Source organism: Diceros bicornis, chromosome 14 (assembly GCF_020826845.1).
Source record: "Diceros bicornis minor isolate mBicDic1 chromosome 14, mDicBic1.mat.cur, whole genome shotgun sequence".
Lineage (NCBI taxonomy): Eukaryota > Metazoa > Chordata > Mammalia > Perissodactyla > Rhinocerotidae > Diceros > Diceros bicornis.
In genome coordinates this window covers 63196631-63217285 of record NC_080753.1, presented here as the reverse complement: position 1 = coordinate 63217285, position 20655 = coordinate 63196631, and the positions used below count along the sequence as shown (strand labels likewise).

General features: G+C 40.7%; 1 protein-coding gene across 4 annotated transcripts in view; it reads left to right on the top strand.

Moving 5' to 3' along the window:
* The first annotated feature begins 6292 nt into the window (after positions 1–6292).
* The window catches only part of RIPK1 (receptor interacting serine/threonine kinase 1), a 40351-nt gene continuing 25988 nt past the window's right edge, over positions 6293–20655 (top strand). The window contains exons 1-4 of one of the 4 annotated variants that reach the window (XM_058555367.1): positions 6293–6408; positions 16227–16447; positions 17272–17428; positions 19760–19897. In XM_058555367.1, the coding sequence (XP_058411350.1) occupies positions 16296–16447; positions 17272–17428; positions 19760–19897 (447 nt within the window). In that variant the 5' untranslated portion in view covers positions 6293–6408; positions 16227–16295. The other 3 variants (XM_058555368.1, XM_058555366.1, XM_058555369.1) reach the window with 3 other exon arrangements.

Below are 20655 nucleotides of genomic sequence, written 5' to 3'. Positions count from 1 at the left end.
ATTATCATGTAGTTTATTTCCATATACATTTTAAAGCCCGCAAGGCATTATCATTATTATTGTTCTAAACATTCAACATTTGTTTACATTTATTCACATGTATTTACCCTTTCCAGTATACTTTTTTCCTTCCTGTCATTCTGTGCTGTCTCTGGTATCATTTTCTTTCAGCCTATAGAACTCTCTTTAGTATTTCTCGTAGTGCAGCTCTTCTGGCAATAAATCCTCTAAGCTTTTGTCTGTCTGGAAAAAATGTTTATTTTGCCCTCATTTTTGAAAGATGTTTTAGCTAGGTTTATCATTTTAGGTTGGAATATACATTCTTTCCTGTCAGTACATTAAAGATGACAATTCACTGTCTTCAATTTCTGTTGAAAAATTAGTCATCTGTACTGCTGATACTGTCTTAAAGGTAATATGTCTTTCTTCTCTGGCCGCTTTTAAAATTTTCTTCTTGCCTTTATTTTCAGCTGTCTGACTATACTATGTCTAGGTGTGGTTTTTCTTGTATTTATCCTGCATGGGTTTGTAGAGTTTCTTGAATGTGTCGTTTAAATGCTTTGCATTAAATTTGGGAAATCTTTGGCAATTTTTCATTTATTTCTTCTATCCTATTCTCTCCCTCTGGTATTTCAATAGCACAAACATTTGATTTTCTCGTCATGTCCCATGTCTCTCTTGTACTTTTTTCTTTTTTTTTTTTTTTTTGCTGAGGAAGATTCACCCTGAACTAACATCGATGCCAATCTTCCTCTATTTTTCAGTATGTGGGCCACCAGCACAGCATGGCTGCTAACAGAGCAGTGTAGGTCTGCACCAGGAACCAAACCCAGGCTGCCAAAGTGGAACATGCTGAACTTAGCCACTAGGCCACCAGGGCTGACCCTCTTGTGCTTTTTTTTTTAATCCATTTTTCTCTCTGTTCTTCACTATGTATATTTTTTACTGACCTACTTTCCAATTCACTAATGATTTGTTCTTATCTGCTATTAAACCAATCTATTTGATTCTTAATTTCAAGTATAATATTTTTCAGGTTCTATAATCTCCATTTGACTTTCTTTAAACAGCTTCCAGATTCTGGTGAGATTCTCCATCTTTTAATCTATTTTGTTTAAAATATTCATCATAATTATTTTAAGTCCCTGTCTGACTACTTAATATCTGAATCACTGGTGGTGCTATTTCTATTGTCTTTTCTTCTCTTGTTTTTTAATAATTTCTACGATTTTTTTAAAGCATATTTCTTTTTTATTGGATGCCAGACATTATGAGAAAGTGTAGAGGTGCAGAGTGATGTCCTTAACAAAAAGGATTGTTTCCTATGGCAAGTGAACAGTTTACTAGCAAATTACTATGGCTCTGTTTAGGTTGGTTAGAGATTGGCTTTGTCAAAGCTGGGTTATTTCAATTTTGCCTTTATTCCTGGGTCATGTTCTTCCTTTGAGGGCATTGCTATGGACTGAATTGTGTCCCCCTCCCAAATTCATATGTTGAAGCCTTAACCTCCAATGTGATGGTACTTAGAGATGGGACCCTTGGGAGGTAATTAGGTTTAGATGAGATCAAGAGGATGGAACCCCCATAATGGGATATGTACCCTTGTAAGAAGAGACACCAGCAAGCTTGCTCTTTCCCCAGGCGTGCACAAAGAAGAGGTCATGTGAGTGAGCACACAGGGAGATGGTGGCCAGCTACAAGCCAGGAAGAGAGGCCTTATCAGAAACCAACCATGCTGGTCTCCTGATTTCAGACTTCCAGCTTCTGGAACAGTGAGAAAATAAATGTGTTGTTTAAACTACCCAGTCTATAGTATTTCGTTATGGCAGCCCAAGCAGGCTAAGACAGGCATGTTCCTGACTCTTAGTGATGTGAGGTATCAATAGAAAGCCTGGGCTATTTTCCAAGGCTCCTCCAGTTTGGTAGGGCTTGAATCCCAGCCTCTATTTCCCTAGCAATATGAAGCTGCTGAAAATCCTGAGGAACTCTTTAGCCTCTGGTCTGCTCCTGCCTACTGGTTTTCTTGGAGTCTGTCCCTACATATGTGTGGTGTAGTCATCAGCCAATCATTGGACTGTAATTTCAATGGATAATTTTGGGGTCACTTCTCTATAGTTCCCTTATCTCTGAGATTTTGCTCCTCAAGTTCCAAACTCCTCAACCAGTGAGACGGCTACTTTCTGCTCGGGTCTATTATCCTTTGTGTGGAATGAGAAATGCCCTCAGAGAAAAGCTGTGGTGAATGAACAAGAAGCCACTTCATATTGTTTCCTCTGCTCAAGGACGGAAGCCTCTTGAGTCCTCCCTGTGTTAGTTTCTCTCCAGTGCCTTCAAACAGTCATTTTATATATTTTGCCCATGTTCCATTATTATTTTCAATGGAAAGATTCATTCTGTATGTTCTTCAAGACCAGGATAGGAAGTCCTCTGCTCATACTTTAGGATTCAACCCAAGTGTGACTTCCTTTGTGAAGTCTTTCCTGTTTCTCTTCCTCTCAAGTAGAATCTTTGCTGGTTGCCATAGCACGTGGCACATACCTCCATCATAACCCTTATTAAATAACATTTCTATTTTTATGGAATGATTGCTTCTCCAATGGGCTGTAAAGTATCTTGGAATAAATATGGGGTCTTAACATATTCTTTATTCTACTTCTCCCTCCAGCTACTACCCTATTAATCTGAATTACTTTTTCTGAAAAATTCCTTTAAAGACCTAACTATACTCACAGTCTCTCATTTTCCTCCCCATCTCCTTCAGCTTTTTCTTGAACCTACTCCAAACAGCCAGCCCTCGTGGTCTAGTGGTTAAGATTCGGCACTCTCATCGCCATGGCCAGGTTTGTTTCTTGCTCAGGGAACCACACCACCCACTGTCGGTTGTCATACTGTGGTGACTGCATGTTGCTGTGATGCTGAAAGCTATGCCACCAATATTTCAAATACCAGCAGGGTGACCCATGGTGGACAGGTTTCCACAGAGCTTCCAGATTAGACAGACTAGGAAGAAGGACCTAGCCACCCAGTTCCAAAAAAATTGGCCATGAAAACCCCTGAATAGCAGCGGAGTGTTATCTGATAGACTGCGGGAAGGTGAGAGGATGGCACAAAAAGACCAGACAGGGTTCTGCTCTGCTGTACACAGTGTTTCTAGGAGTCGGAATAACAGCATAACAACAAACTCCAAACACGCTTTTGTTCCCACTATACCACTAAAACTTACATTGTCATGGTCATTGACAATTTCCATGTTACCAAATCCAATGGTGAATTCCCAGTCCACATCTTACTTGACATATTTGCAGCATTTGGCACACCTGATCACCCTCTTAAGGCTCCCCTCCACCCTGACCTGGTTTCCCCATTTCCCTGGTGGCTCCTCTTCATCTCACCACCTTCTAAACACTGGAGGATCATTCCTCAGACCTCTTTTCCTTTCTGTCTTCATTACCTCCCTTGATGATCTTGACTTATAGCATATCATTCACATGTTGATGACTTCCTAATTTGTATTTCTAACGTGGACCTCTTCCTTGAACTCTAGACTCATATACCCACTTACCTACTTGACATCTCCAACTGGATGTTTAATAGACATCTTAAATTAACATGTTCAAACAGAGCTCCTGATATTTCCACGAACCTGCTGTTCTCACTATTCTTTCTCATCTCAGTATAGAGCAACTTCATCCTGCAAGTTATGCTCAGGACAAAAACCTTCCAGTTATCTCATTTCTCACGCCTTGTTTCTGATCTCTAAACTAATCCTGTCACTTCCACCTTCATATTTCATCCAGAATCTGACTTCTTGCTGCCTCCATTGCCATCACTCTTGTCCAAGCCATCCTCTTCCTGTCTGCATGATTGTAATAACCTCCAAACTTATCTTCCTCTTTGCTCTTGTTCCTTTCAGCACATTGTCAACTCAGCAGCCAGTTGATCCTATTGTAATTTAGAGCATGCTTCTCTTCTGCACAAACCCTCCAACGACTCCCCAATTCATTCAGAGTGAAAGGCAAACTTCCTAAAAGGCCTCACATAATCTCCCTAGCCCCCTGCCTTACCTTTCCAACCTCATCCTCTATTACTACTATCTTGTTCCTTCCATAGCTACCTCATTGCTGTGCTCCCACCCGAGCCTTTGCCCTTGCTCTTCCCTCCCTGCTCAGTATGCTTGTTCCCAACATGCCCTCATGGCTCCCTCCCTCACTACCTTTAGTTGTTTACTCAAGCCTTCTCAGTGGTATCTTTCCTGGTCACTCCATCTAAAATTCTGATATGCTCCCCACACATACATGCACATCTCCTACCCAGCTTTGTGCTTTTACTCTCTCAGGGCTCACCACTAACCTACTAGTTCACGCATTTATTTTGTTGTTTTTGTTTTTTCCAGTATCCCCCCTAGAATGTAAGCTCCACAAAGGTAGAGCTTTTTGTCTGACTTATTCACAACTGAGTCTTTAGTGCCTAGAACAGGTGCTTTGTATATATCTATGAATCACTTGTATCTACCACCAGATACTCTTGTATCTAGCTCCTGCTTGGCATAGCCAGAAATGTTTGTTGAATGAATAAGTACCCCTTTCACTTTTTTTATGTGTGTATATCTTTTCTAAAAAATTAATAACTGTATTTTTTAGAACAGCTTTAGTTTCACAGCAAAACTGAGTGGAAAGAACAGAGTTCCCACATATTCTATCCCCCGCCCCCACACAAAGCCTCTCCCACCATCAACTACCTACACCAGTGTGGTATGTTTGTTACAATCAATGAACCAACACTGACACATTATTATCAACCAAAGGCCAGAGTTTACATTAGGTTTCACCCTTTGTGTTGTACACTTATGGGTTTTGACAAATATATAATGTATCCACCATTATAGTATCATACACAGTAGTTTCACTACCCTAAAAATTGCCTTTGCTCCGCCTATTCATCCATCGTCCTGCAAACCTGACAACTGCTGACTTTTTTTTTACTGTCTTCATAACTTTGCCTTCTCTACGATGTCATATCGTTGGAATCATACATTATATAGCTTTTTCAGATTGGCTTCTTTCACTTAGAAATAAGTCTTTAAGGTTCCTCCATGTCTTTTTGTGGCTTGATAGCTCATTTTTTAGTGCTGAATGATATTCCGTTGTATGGATGGATCACAGCGTTTTTGTCCATTTACCTACTGAAGGACATATTGGTTGCCTTCAAATTTTGGCAATTATGTATAAAGATGCTATAAACATTAATGTGCAGGATTCTGTATGGACATAAGCATTCAACTCATTTGGGTAAATACCAAGGCATGTGATTGCTGGATCCTATGGTAAGACCATTTTTAGCTTTTTAAGAAACCGCCAAACTTTCTTCCAAAGTGCTGCACCATTTTGCATTGACACCAACAATGAATGGGAATTCCTATTGTTCCACATCCTCACCAACATTTGGTGTTGTCTGTGTTTTGGACTTTAGCCATTCTAATAGGTATGTAGTGGTATCTCATTGTTTTTCAAATTTGCAATTCTCTAATGACCTACAAGGTTGAGCATCTTTTCCCATGCTTATTTGCCATCTGTATGATGACGTGTCTGTTCAGACCTTTTGCCCATTTTCTAATTGGGTTATTCCTTTTCTTATTGTTGAGTTTTAGGAGTTTGTAGTGTATTTGGGGTAACAGTCCTTTATCAGATACGTCTTTTGCAAACATTTACTCCCAGTTTGTGGCTTCTCATTCTCTTTACGTATAAATCTTTTTACAATATGTAATCATGCTGAGCATATAATTTGCTTTCTAACATAACACTATAGCAAGCATTTCCTATTTTGCCTGAGACTTCCCAATGGCCATTTTAAAGAGCTGCAAAATAAATATCACATTTCTTCCTCTACAGCCCCGCAGAGATGTTATTATCCCCACTTTGGAGGTGAAGAAAGGTAAAAGAACGGTAATTTGCCTGCAGCAGAGCTCAGATTCCCCTGGGTAATTCACCCAGCGTGTTCCGCTAGGCCAAGCTGCCTCTCCGCCGCGGAGGTTTCTGTGACTAGGTGACATTTCCTCTTTTCTTTCGGTCTCCCAACTCGCTTTAAAACAAAGTAAAGCCGCAACCCTTAGGCTGACAGATCACCGGGATTTTAAACGTGGGTACCAGGCCCCGCTGGCGAGGGGCGGGCGCTCGCCCGGTCCTCCTCCGGGGCAGGAGCAGGGGCAGGGGCGGAGCGAGCAATCCACGCCCTCCCGCCGGCCGAGCTCACTCACTCGAAGAGAAACGGCGCGGACAGCGGACCGGCTCCCGGACGCGGCGGTCCCTGCGGGCCCACACTCGCGGCGCCCGGGCGCGCTGTCCAGCGGGCGAGGGAGCGCGGGCCGCGGCTGGACGCGCGCCGGACGGCAGGCCCACGGAGCCGGGCGCGGTGAGCGGGGCGGGGCGGCCACTCTGCGGCCCGGTCTCCCCGAGCTCGCCGAGCTCCGCGCCCAGTGACCCCCTCGTCAGGCTCGGGCGTGCTGCCGCGGCGGAGTCCTGCCTGACTCCCCCGCCGCCGCTCTCCCCTCGCCCGGGCCTAGGGAAGTTGACCGCGGAAGCGAAAGTAAATCGCGCTCGGGTGCGTCTGCGCGCAGGCAGTGGCGGCGGCGCCCAGCTTCCGCGAGAGCGGCGTCCGGGCGGGCGGGACTTCCTGACCCGGCCCGCGGCGGCGGGAGGGCGACTGCGCTCCCGGCCGTCAGCCGGGGCGTGGGCCCGGTGGGTGGTGGGCGGGGCCCGGGGCGTTCCCGGAAGTCGGGCGGTGGGAAGGCCCCTGGCGTTTCCGGAAGTCGGGCGGTGGGAAGGCCAGTGGCGTTCCCGGAAGTCGGCCGGGAGACAGCTGACTGTCCGAGGCCCAGCCTGGTTTCGTCTTCGCGGAGGTTTAGGTGTAAATCCATAGAGGGGCGGAGACCTGCCCTCGCGCCCCGATAACGGTGTGACGTTGGGGCCTTGTTGTTATCGTTGTTGTTGTTTTGGTAGGGATGATGGGTTTTTATTGCAGTATCATTAAGATACAGTAGTGTATGCTCCTGCCGTAATAGGGTTAGGTGCATATCTCCGGCTGGGACTTCTTACCAACCCTCTGCAAAGGGCTTTTACTCCTGCACTTGGGGCCGCAGCGGGTTGCCAGTACAATCAAAAGCTTTTCCGCATAATCTTGGAAGTGAGTTGGCAGATGAGAAAGAAGGGTCGACAGCCAGAGCGACAAAGGGATGCCTGTCATAACTCTAGGAGCCCTCTTCAGTGGTCGGTGGCATTTGCTTTTGTGAAGTGCTGCAGATTCTCTTCAGGGTTGTGAAGAGGCTGAGCTACATTCTCCTCTCCTAAGCATTTGACAAAACCCCACAAGGAAATGGGGGGTGTTGTTCGTTTCTTTGTGTCTTGCTGATCATTTGGCTCTTCTTTGCTCAGAGCTCTTGTTTATTTTATACAGAGTCTGAGGCTATAATAATCAACCAACTTTGCAGAAGTCCTTTGGTCTTTAGACCACCTTTAATTCTTCCCTGATTTACACTGGAAGAAACCAAGGCACAGAGTGAACTTTGGGATGTAGAGTGATTTGATTTGCATTTTGTAACCACCAGGTAGATGCAAGAGTAAGGAGGAAATTGTGGTCAATTATAAATGTGGAAAACCACAGCTCATCTAAACACAAAGCAAAGATTAAACTTACTTAAAATTTGGGGTGTATCATCGTTATTATTACTGATAAAACAGCAATAACGTTTAACTATAATTTTCGTTTTCCTCTGCACTATATTGAGGACCAGAGATATGTTGTACTTTCAGGATTGTGAATGTTAATGAGAATTAATAAAAATTCCTAAAATATCAACTTCCAAAATTACAAACTATTATTTGGTGCTTATTAATCCATAACATGTTAATACCACCAATATGATCTGGGAGTTTGAAAATAGTGTCCCATGCTTTGGTCGGATATTATACTCTTGCAAAAATGATTGTGTACTAACCTGTAGAATATTCATTTTGAACCGTATGTTTTTAAAATTTAGTTTGTACATTCCCCATGTTTCTGAACGTAGCGTAACTCATTGAATGTAGGTGAGCAAGGCTGTAAGCTTAGGTCTTTGCATCTGATTTTAACAAAGACAGATTTATCATTTGCTATCTAGAGAAGTAGCAAGTGTTAGTGAATTAGTAGTGGAAGTTTGAGTGAAGAGGCGAAGGTTCAGTTCCAGGATCTGCCATTTTAGATGAATCATTTAACTCTAAATTTTAGTTTCTTTATTTGTAAATTGGAATGATGATGATAAAACTTCATGGGCTCATCATGTGCCAGTGTACATGATAATGCTTGGTTAAACTCTTTCAGTCTAGTCTGTTACTCATCATTTGGCTCTTGCTTGCTGAGACCTCTTGTTTATCTGGGGCAAAGCATCAAGCTGCAATAATCAGAGAACCTTAGAGAAGTCCATGTTGGATACCTGAGTAAAATCAGAATTCTATTAGCAGGTAAGAAGGGGGGTAATGAAAGTAGGCAACCAACATTTTCTGTCAGACTCATTATATGTGGTCATCATTGAAAAATTGAAAAAACAGTCCTCTACCACTGAAAGGTAACTATGAATATTTTTTTAAAAACTTTTTTATTGAAGTATGACATGTACAGAAAAGTGCACAAATCATAACTGTATAGCTCTATGAAGTATCACAAAGTGAACGTTACTCAGGTCAAGAAATAGAACATTGCCATCACTCCTGAAACCTCCTGTCCTTCACTGCCTCCTGTCTCCCACGTAACTAACTGCTGTCCTGACTGTTAGTAGCATAAATTAATTCTGTCTGGCTTTTTGGTATTAATTATTATTTATTTATATTTTTCACCAGTTTTATTGATGTATAATTGACAAACAAAATTGATATAAATATTTTGATATATAGACTTATCCTGCCTTAGAAAGTAATTTGTTTGTGAAATTTCTTGGAATTTTCAGTTAATTTTAGTGGAAAAAAATTTGCTTCTCTGAGTCCCTGAATTAATATCCATTTATGCAAAACATTAAGAAATCCCATTAAAATGGACACAATTACATTATTAGCTGAAATTAGGTATCATAACATGATATAATAGGCCAGTGTGTTTCGTTAATTACTCTGTAATATGGCTTTATGATGTGGTTTTCTACCTGCCTACGCTTTTTTTTTAGTGACTCTTGGGTATCTAAACCACTCATAAGGCCTTCCTAAGATATTCAGTGCTTGCGAAGTTGAATTTTTCATGGGGGAAAGGGGAGGGCAAACAGTAAAAACAAAAAGAATCATGGAAACCATGCATAAGATTAAATAAGATCAGGGGCCAGTTAAGTTAGGAGCACTCTGCTTTGGTGGCCTGGGTTCGCAGGTTCAGATCCCAGGCACAGACATACACCACTCATCTGCCATGCTGTGGCAGCGACCCACGTACAAAATAGAGGAAGACTGGCACAGGTGTTAGCTCAGGGCTAGTCTTCACGCAAAAAAAGAGGAAGATTGGCAAGAGATGTTAGCTTGGGGCGAATCTTCCTCACCAAAAAGAAAAAAAAAAGATTAACTAAGATCAGACTAAACCAGCGAACTGCAAGACTGTAAGGAGGACTGATGAGTCCAGAGCCAAGCTCACAATGCGCAGCAGCCCACCTGGAGACCTCCTTCCTCTGAGCGCCATCATGCTGGCAGGATGCACTGCAAATCCTGGTTGGTCTCGGCAAATTTGAGGAGAGAAGACCTGGGCTGAAGGAGAGATACAAATAGAACTCCTTATAAAACTGAAATCCTGTACCCAAACTGGCGGGCATAGTTATAATTTCTTCCTGTTTCTTTGTGAGTGTTTTTTTTTATGTTATTAAACATTCATATTCAACATCTTTTTTGAAAACTGCTATATATATTTCAGAATGTGGGTGGGTCATAACTTGGTCTCACCTCTGTATGTGTAAATTGTTTTATCTGCTTTTGTGGTTCTATGTAATGTCACTGGGAACATCCTGTACATTATCAGCATCTCTGATTCAATTCCTGAGAATAAAGAACTACTGCATGAAGGAATTATTCCCTTTAGAAGATAGTTTTTATTATAGATGTAATTTGCATTCATTTTAGAAAATTTGGAAAATGTAATACAAGTGTAAAGAAGAAAGTAAAAATCACCCTACCATCCAGATATAATCCTTGCTAACATTTTGGTGTCTCTCTTTTTCTGTTCATAGATCTATATGTATATCTAGCCATCTATGTGTGTGTATATATATACACACACACACACGTAGATGACTATATGGATATATATGATATATATATATATATCATTTTTACAGACTACAATTTTGAATGGCTATATAATATTCCATGTTATGAATGTGCTGTAATTCATTTAACTGTATGCTTTATTTTTGGGCAATTAAGTAGTCCTTATTTTAAAATAATTGTCCATTTAATGATCAACTGTTATATGTCAGGTTCTGTGCTAGGTACTGTAGACAGTGTGCAAGACAGTTTCCTGCCTTCTGTGAGCTTAATTAGAAACAATTCTTGAATTAGAGCTGTCTTAATTGTTTCAAGGGAGAAGTGCAGAAGTACTGTGAAAGTGTCTTATGAGAAAATTTAGTATGGAAGACTGAGGAAATGACATTTTGCTGAGACCTGAAGGATGAGCAGCACCTAGCCAGGAGAAGAAAGTGCCCTAAGAGGGTTGCAAGGGAGAGTGGCGCATATTACTCTGTCTCCCTCAAACCCCCTCATTCTCGCAAGGATTGGTCAGTAGAGAATTGCTGAGCAGAGTGATCCTAGCTGTGTATTGGCATTCTCAAAGCCCAGTGTAACGAGATAAATGTGGGCTGCTGGGCCAACCATAGCCAGAACCATAAAGCAGACAATAAATGTGTTTTCGCATATTTTGTCTTATATAATTTTTACCAGTCCTATGAGGCAGTTTTGCAAATGAGGAAATTGAGGCTTATGTAAGTTACCCAAGTCACAAGGCTAATAAATTGTAGAGCTGAAGTTCATAAAAGAGAAAGTCCTGGCTCTTTCCACCATCATTATGGCTTCTGCCACCTCACCTTTGATGCCTGCCTCACTCCCATCCCCTCAGTCTTCATGCCCTTTATCTGTGTAGCCGCCCCCCCGTCTCTGCCTAACAGACATGTTTCTTCCTAGAGGGTACTTCCTGTGTGGCAGTGTCTTGTGTTACAGGAAGATGGTCCATAGCCTTGTCTACTGTGCTGATATGTGAGCTTTTTCGGGGTGGCAGGGCCCACCCACAGCCTTTGTACAAGGTGTAGAAGATTGGTTACCTGAGCCAGACTGCAGCAGGCCACTACATAAGACTGCTGTCAGCCTAGGAATTTTAAGAAATCCCTCCAGGTTCTATTTTTTTTAACTCCTTCCTCCTCAACATTTTATTATGAAAAATTTCAAAGTGCAAAGTTAAAAAGATTTTACATCAGGAACAAGGCAAGGATGCCCACCCTTGCCACTTTTATTCAATGTTAGTATTAGAAGTCCTAGCTAGAGCAATTAGGCAAGAAAAAGAAATAAAAGGAACCCAGATTCAAAGGGAAGAAGTAAAACTGTTACTATTTTAGAAGACATGATATTATACATAGAAAATCCTAAAGACTCCATCAAAAGACTGTTAGAACTAATAAATTCAGTAATGTTACATGATGCAAAATCAATACACAAAAATCTGCTGTGTTTTTATACACTAATAATGAACTATCAGCAAGAAAAATTAAGGAAAAAGTCCCATTTACAATTGCATCAAAAAGAATAAAATACCTAGAAATAAATTTAACCACGGTTAAATATCTGTATACTGAAAACTACATAATATTAAGGAAAGAAATTGAAGAAGGCACAAATAAATGGAAAATAATCCATTCTGTGCTCATGGATTGGAACAATTAATATTGTTAAAATGTCCAAATGTCAATACTGCCCAAGGCAATCTACAGATTCAATACAATCCCTGTCAAAATTGCAATGGCATTTTTCACAGAAATAGAACAGACAATCCCAAAATTTATATGGAACCACAAAAGACCCTGAATAGCCAAAGCAATCTTGACAAAGAAGAACAAAGCTGGAGGCATCACACTCCTTGATTTCAAACTCTATTACAAAGCTACAGTAATTAAAACAGTATGGTATTGGCATAAAAACAGATCAATGGAACAGAATAGAGAGCCCAGAAGTAAACCCATGCATATATGGTCATTAATTCATGACAAAGGAGCCAAGAATATACCATGGGAAAAGGACAGTGTCTTTGATAGATGATGTTGGAAAAATTGGACAACCACGTGCAAAATAATGAAACTGGAACACTACCTTACACCATACACAAAAATTAACTCAAAATGGATTAAAGACTTAACATAAGACCTCAAAACCATAAAACTCCTTGAAGGAAACACAGGTGGTAAGCTTCTTGACATAAGTCTCAGCAATGATTTTTTGAATCTGATAGCAAAAGCAAAAATAAACAAGTGGGACTATATCAAACTAAAAGGCTTCTGCACAGCAAAGGAAACCATCCCCAAAATAAAAAAGGCAGCCTACTGAATGGGAGAAAATATTTGCAAATCATATCTGATAAGGGGTCAGATATATATATCCAAAATATATGAAGAGCTCAATAACAAAAAAAAAAACCAATCATTAAAAAATGGGCAGAGTATCTGAATAGGCATTTTTCCAAAGAAGACATACAGATGGACAACAGGTACATGAAAAGATGCTTGATATCACTAATCATAAGGGAAATGCAAATCAAAACCACATGAGATCTCACCTCACGCCTGTTGGAATGGCTGTTATCAAAAAGACGAGAAATAACAAGTCTTGGTGAGGATGTGGAGAAAAGGGAACTCTCTGCCTTGTTGATGGGAATGTGAATTGGTGCAGCCACTGTAGAAACAGTATGGAGGCTCCTCAAAAAATTAAAAACGGAACTACCATATGATCCAGCAATTCCACTTCTGGGTATTTAGCCAAGAAAATGAAAACTCTAACTTGAAAAGATATATGCAGCACTATTTACAATAGCCAAGATATGGAGACAACCTAAGTGTCCATCAATGGATGAATGAATAAAGAAATTGTGGAATATATACACGATAGAATACTATTCAACCATAAGAAATAATGAAGTCTTGCCATTTGCAACAATGGGTGGATGGACCACAAGGGCATTATGCTAAGTAAAATAAGTCAGATAAAGACAAATACCATATGATCTCCCTTATATGTGGAAGCTCACAGATAACAGCGAACAGATTGGTGGTGGTTGCCAGCAACAGAGAGTGGGGCGTGGGAGAAATGGGTGAAGGGGGTCCACAGGCAAATAAATAATGCAATGTGGTATCCTGGACTGGATCTTGGAACAGAAAAAGGACATTAGTAGAAAAACTAAAAAAAGTAGAGAGTTTAGTTAATAGTAATGTACCATTGTTGGTTTCTCAGTTTTGACAAATGTACTATTAGGAGAAACTGGGTGAGGAGTATATAATACCCTCTACACCCTTCTACAATAAAAATGTAGAAGCAAAAAAACCTAAAAATTAAAAAGATTTTACAGTGAACTCTCGTATATCTACCATCTATATCATTTTACACTGCTTGCTTTATCACATAACTGTTCATCTCCTTATCCCTCTCTCCATCCACCATTCTATCTGCAAAGTAAATTCCAGATACCAGTACACTTTCTTCTAAATATTTCAGCATGTATACTACTAACTAGAGTTCAATATGTTTACTTATTTTTCTTTTGATGTAAAATATACCTGTAATTCTTAAGAATAGATTTGCTGAGTATTGACAGATGCTTATGCCTGTGTAACCCTAACCTCCACTGAGCTGATAGAACATCATGATCACTACAGCAAGTTCCCTCCTGCCCCATCCCACTCAATCCTCACCCTGTCCCTGGGCAACCAGTGTTCCTTTTCCAACATAGATTAATTTGTTCTAGAACTTCTTATAAATGGAATTATACAGTATGTATTCTTTTGTATAACGCTTCTTTTACTCAGCATAATGTTTTTGTGACTCACCCACTTTGTCGTGTGTATTAGTAGTTCATTGCTTTTTATTGCTGAGTAGTATTCCACTGTATGAATATACCACAGTTTTATCCCATTCTCCTATTGATGGATAACTGTTTCCAGTTTGGGGCTGTCATGAATAAAGCTTCTGTGAACATTGTACAAGTCTTTTGGGACATGTATATTCATTTCTCTTGGGATTAGAACTGCTTGATCATAGTGTAGATGTATGTTTAGTTTTGTAAGAAACTGCCAGAACTTTTCTCAAAGTGATTGTACCATTTTACACTCCCACCACCAGTGCATGAGAATTCCAGTTGCTTCATGTCTTCAGGTATTTAGTGGGATCAGCCTTTTTAATTTTGGATGTTCTGGTGGGTGTGTGGTGGTGTTTCATTGTGGTCCCTCGGGATTTTTATTCTTCATTTCAGTTTGGGGAAAATGAATGGAAGGAAAGAAGGGAAGAAGGATGAGGAAAATAGTTCTGTTTTGAGATTGTGTACCTTATATACTTCATAGCACTGATGTAGAAATTCTCCAAATTCTCATCCTTTTCACATCTTCGTATTATTTTTAGATAGTGCATTTTTCTTTTTATATTCTTCAGATTTCTTCTTTTGTTCATAATTACTTTAAATATGTTTATTTTCTAAGGGTATTCAGTTATTTAATTACCTGAAGTTCTTTGGTGGCTGATGCTGCTTTTTGTTGTATCTGCTGGATCTGGCTCATGGTGAACTTTTTCTTTTGTGTTTTATAATTTTGGAAAGGGAGCTCGTGTGAAGTTAGGCTCTATTTGTGGGAATCCTGTCTGGTCTGGCTTGAAAGTGTTTTGTTTGCTTTAGCCTTGTAACCCACGGATGTCATCAGCCTGTGACCACTTTCTATATAAAAGTTCTTAGTTTGGGGGATCCTGGCCATAAGAGGAGTGTAAATTCAAAGCCCAGATCTATTTGAAGACAGGCCCAAGGTTATGAATTCACATGGAGACTTCTTTTTATACCCCATGCCCAGGCTAAGACCATCAAGTTTCTTTGTTAGTGGACTGCTTTTCTTCTAGTCCATCCTTTAGTTGAGGGGTAGGGTAACAGATTGAGGAGTGCCATCTTAACGGAAGAGTCTTTGTTCCAACCCTCTTTTCTTGCATGCCCTGACCTCAACTCCTGTCCTTGGCTGGGTTTTAAACCTGGACCTTTGGATGTCGAGGTTGGCAGTGCCCTTCAGGGCCACTGTCTTAGTCAGTTTGGCTGCTATAACAAATTACCATAGATGGGGTGGCTTAAACAATGGACATTTATTTCTCACAGTCTGTAGACTAGAGTTCCAAGATCAAGGCCCCGGCAGATCCAGTGCCTGGTGAGGGCCCACTTCCTGGTTTGCAGATGGCCATCCTCTCATTGTTCCTCACATAGTGGAGAGAGAGAGAGAGAGAAAGTTCTCTCATGTCTTTTATAACTAATCTTGTTGCTGAGGTCTCCACCTTCATGACCTAATTGCCTCCTAAAGGCCCTACCTCCTAACACCACATTGGAGTTAGAGCTTCAACATACGAGTCTTGGGTTGGACACAAACATTCATTCATAGCAGCCACCCTGTGGTTGCTGCCTCATGGCTAGTACCCTGTCTGTTTCAGTCCCTGGAGTTATTTTCCTTTAGACTGAGCCTAGCTATGCAATTGAATGGATGTTTGCACTATGTTGTCCAACATATACAGTCATGCGCCACATCACAACATTTCGGTCAGTGACGGACCGCATATATGATGGTGGTCCCATAAGATTAGTACCACATAGCCCAGGTATGCAGTAGGCTGTACCATCTAGGTTTGTGTAAGTACACTCTATGATGTTCACACAACGACGCCTAACAACGTGTTTCTCAGAATGTATCCCTATTGTTAAGTGACATGATTGTGTAGGTCCTTTGTAGCCAGAGGGTTTTTAAAACTTTTTTGTCCTCTGTGTTGCCAGAAATGAAAGTCTAAGGAATAAAACTTGTGGTGTTCTGTGATTCTTGGCAATATGAAAAACAGTTCATCTTAGAGATTATAAATCTTTCCTCGGAAAATAAAGGCACACCAAGCATATGGTGGAACTTTATGTAAGTTTTTTGAATAATGACTCTTTTGCACTGAGATGTCCTCTTGTTTTCTTTACAGGGCACAGCTCCGAGGGAAAAAAAAGTGGTGTATTTTTGGGCATTCTGAGCATTCAGAAGAAAACCAGACATGTCCTTGGATGACATTAAGATGAAATCTAGTGACTTCCTGGAGAAGGAGTATCTAGACAGTGGGGGCTTCGGAAAGGTGTCTTTGTGTTTGCACAGGTCCCATGGACTCGTCATACTGAAAAAGGTGTACACAGGGCCCAAGCGCACCGAGTGAGTGGGGGCAGAGGTGGGGGGCCAGATTACGGGCTGGCCGTGGGAGGCAGTTATCGCAGAGGGGCAGGACGAGGCCGTGGATAAGAGTGGCACAGGCTCTAGGATGAGACAGACCATGATGTAAGTGTCAGCATACGGGCTTCATTTCAAATAACCCTGCAAAGTGGTTATTATCATCCCTCCACTGCTGATGAGGATTCTGAGGCTGGTTAGTGAAGAGCTCACAGCTAGTAAATAATGGAAGAGAAATGAAGGGAAGGAAATAGAGAAAGGGAAGGAGATAGACAGTGATGAGGGAGGCAATGAAAAGAAAATGGAAGGCATCAGTGAAGATAGACTTATTTACTTGACATTTTTGGTGAGGACCAGCCCTAAGTATAGAGGAAAAAAAATGTGGTTCATTATTTAGAGATTCCAGGAACCCTCTCCCTAAAGCAATTGGTGGAGTGGATTACTTCTCTCTCTCTTGCCAGAGTGGTTGTAGAGAGAGGCTGCATTTTTTGTTATATTGTCCACCACAACCCTTTTTTCTGGCTGCGTTTCATTGCTGCTGTTCATTTACTTTTCGTTCATTCATTCATCGATTTAACATTTCTTGATCACTCACTTCCAGTCACTGGGAAGGAGGAATATAAAGATGAACGAGAAACTACTCTGCCTTCTAAAGCTTGTAGTGTGTGCCTGGAAGAGATCAGTACGTGCACAAGTAATGACAAAAGCATGTGATGTGATGTGTTGAAGGTGTATCCTGTGTTTTTGGGGAGCACAAAGGGAAAAGGGGCTAACTCTGCCCATCTTAACAGCACCTGTCCCTTCCACAGGTACAACGAGTCCCTCCTTGAGGAGGGCAAGATGATGCACAGGCTGAGACATAACCGAGTGGTGAAGCTCCTGGGCATCATCATAGAAGAAGGAAACTACTCTCTCGTGATGGAGTACATGGAGAAGGGCAACCTGATGCGTGTGCTGAAAGCTGAGGTAGAGAGAGCTTTTCCGTGCCATCTCCAGGCACAGCGACTTGGGTGCCGGTTGTCTGTTGTGGTTATCATCATGGTGTTCTTCTGTAGCTTGTTGGTGTGAAATATCCCTAAGTAAATTGCTAAATATTTTGGATTTTCTGAAGTCAATCCCTCATTAAATCTCCCTTGACTTTCCAGAAGGTGTTCTTGCCCCCCTCAATCCCTGCAGACAGGTGTCTGTGTCCCTCACTTGGAGGGTCCCCTCTATGTCTTAGTATTGTAGTTGGCTTTTGTCAGACATTCTAAGATCCACAATTCAGAGATAGGCACTGTCTTCACGGAGCACATGGTCTGACGTGGGGTATATGCGTAATGGATAATAGTTAAATGTTGACTGATGGAAAAAAGGATGTACACAATAGATGACTGTATGAGAAGATGGAATATTAAAGATTGCACTTTGATATCATTTAAGAAATTTATAGGTTAAGTATAGAATATTAGAGGCAACAACACTGGATAAAGAAGACTTAAAACAGGAAAATAAAAATTGTTTACCAAAACCAAATAACTTTAAAGCATTTTTGAAAAGTTTAGATACCTATTGAGAGCAAGGCCTTGTGCTGGTTGCTGAGGGAGCAATAGCAGATTTGACCCAGACAGGTAATGGGGGCCAGATAAGTAAGTGAATGGGGTGGTATAAGGGTGTTCGATAGACATCCTCACAGTGTGCTGTGAGAACACAGAGGAGAGGCACTCAGCCCAGCATGGGATAGATAGGAAGGGATTCCAGAAGGAGGATGCTTGAGCCAAAGTCTGAAGGGCAAGTGGAGGTTTTGAAGCAGAGAATTAGGGAATAAGGTTCCAGGCAGAGAGAATGGCCCGTGCAAAGGAACGAGAGTATGCCAAATTTGGGAAACTGCAAATAACTGGGTTTAGCCAAAGCATAGATTGCATGTAGGAGTGGTGGGATATGACTGCCTTTATGGCAAATATTCCCCCTTTTCCCCTTCTTCTCCCCCAACCCAACTGCCCAAAGCTATGTCAATTCTTCTAAATCACAGACATCTCTCACAAATACCTATAGGAAGGATAAAAGATAATCACTTATATCTGTTGTATTGTAATTTGATCAGATTGCTCTTCTCCCCAAAACTAGGTAAGATCAGCCACATGAAGTCAGTAGGCATTTTGATTGGGAGATAAGTCATTTGGGACAAGAGGCATTCTGCAGGATCATGCAAAGATGAGGAGTGCATCAGTTGAGGCTCAGGAATAAAGTCAGGAGGACATGAGGGAGCAAAGCAGAAAGAGGGATGAGAAGGGAATCCACTTTGCTTGCTCAGAACTTTTTCCTAAGTCCAAAGGTATACCAAGGAAGAAAGGAAAATCTTTTCTGCAATTTTTTGTATGGTGGTGATCAGGCTATTAATAGCGTAGTTCAGCTGCATCATGAGTTAAATATGGTTTGGGAGTTGACTTGGGAATCTGACTTCCATCATTTAAATTTTTTTTTCTGTTTACCAACAATTAGCATACACATAAATATTTAGGAAACAGCCTGTTTGTAAACTAGAGACTTACACACACACAGTTTGTTATTGTCTTTTCAATGTTAAGCAAAACTAATGTTTCACCACTATAATAGAAACTGGTATCGTCTGTATTAGCATTGATGTTCATACAGCTAGAATACCATTGTAAGTAAGAGTGACTTGAAACTTTACAAAGACCTGAAGTATCTGATACTAAATCACCAAACAGATACGAAATTCACTTCAGCATTGTTTTAACACCGTGTTATCTCATAGATTAACTTTTCCATGTTTGTAATCAATCAGAGTGCATTTCCTTGTATTCTTTTTTCTCTTAACATCATTTCATACACATATTTCCATGAATATTGTTCACATATTTAATATATAGTAGCGTATCACATTAGTATACTATAGAGCATATTTGTGTTTTTTTGTATATTTATTTATCCATTAATTCAACAAACGTTCCAGGCACCATGCTCGGTAGTAAGGATACACCCTAAATAATAATAATAACTCTAAGGTTTTGTTCTCAAGGAGCTTAATTTTATAGCATTTTTATATATTACTATATTGGCATAGAAGTTTTATTTTTACCCTGACAAAGCACAACAGTAATACCCTTAGCACCTGGGATGAAATCTTTCTAAAAAGAGGGTTTGTTTTACAATAACAGCAGCGTTGCAGAGCATGATGGAAGGAAACCTGGTAACTGTAACCTCAGTTCAGACCCCACTATTCTTGAATGAAACAGTTACTTTGGTGTGGTTGATTCCCTTTTCATTTCATAGACTTAATATCACTTATTTTAGATCAGTATCCCTCTTTCTGTGAAAGGAAGGATAATTATGGAGACCATTGAAGGAATGTGCTACTTACATGGAGAAGGTGTAATACACAAGGACCTGAAGCCTGAAAATATCCTCGTTGATGATGACTTTCACATTAAGGTAAACCATAATCTAAAGGTTTCTAGAAGATGGGGGTAATTTTAGTTTTAATTCTCCACTGTAAACCCATTTTTATACATGGTAGAGGGTCAAGGAAGACCTAGCTCAGCTTATAACTGGTGGTAGTGGTGCTGAAAGGCTCTATCAAGGATTGAAAAGAAAGATACAGACTTGATGGAGTTTATATTTTTTATTTATTCATTTACTTTCATATTCATTTTTTTATCAGTTTCCTTTTGAAACCTCTCCGTTGTAGTAAAGGGAACAAGGGGACGGAATTTTTCTTGTGTTCACTCGAGCAAGATTTAACTAGGCGGAGCATAATATCGAAGTGGCTTTGGCAGCAGGAATTCAAGCACAAGCATCTGAAAGGGGAAGTGGCATTTGGGGCTCGCACTCAAGAACTGCTTACGCAGGCATCCCTCCACTAGAGGATTCTGCTTCTGACGCTTTGTTCTCGTCTCGGGCAGATTTGTATTCCTATTCTTTAAAGGCAGGTTACATTAATAACTTATCTCTTATGTTCTGAGTTAGAATCATTCATCCCCAAATGCTTGGATTCCTAGAGGCAAAAGTGCAACTGTCCCCTTTGATTTCTTCTTAACTGTATTGTTCTGTCATTTTGCCCTGCCACTTCTCTCTTTGTTCTGTATCTGACCTTGGTGTTTTTCTCTCTGCTTTTTTGTTGGTTTTTCTCCTTCTCCCCATCCCATCTTCTCTTAGCTTCAGGCTACCAACTCAAAGCAAGTAACTGCACA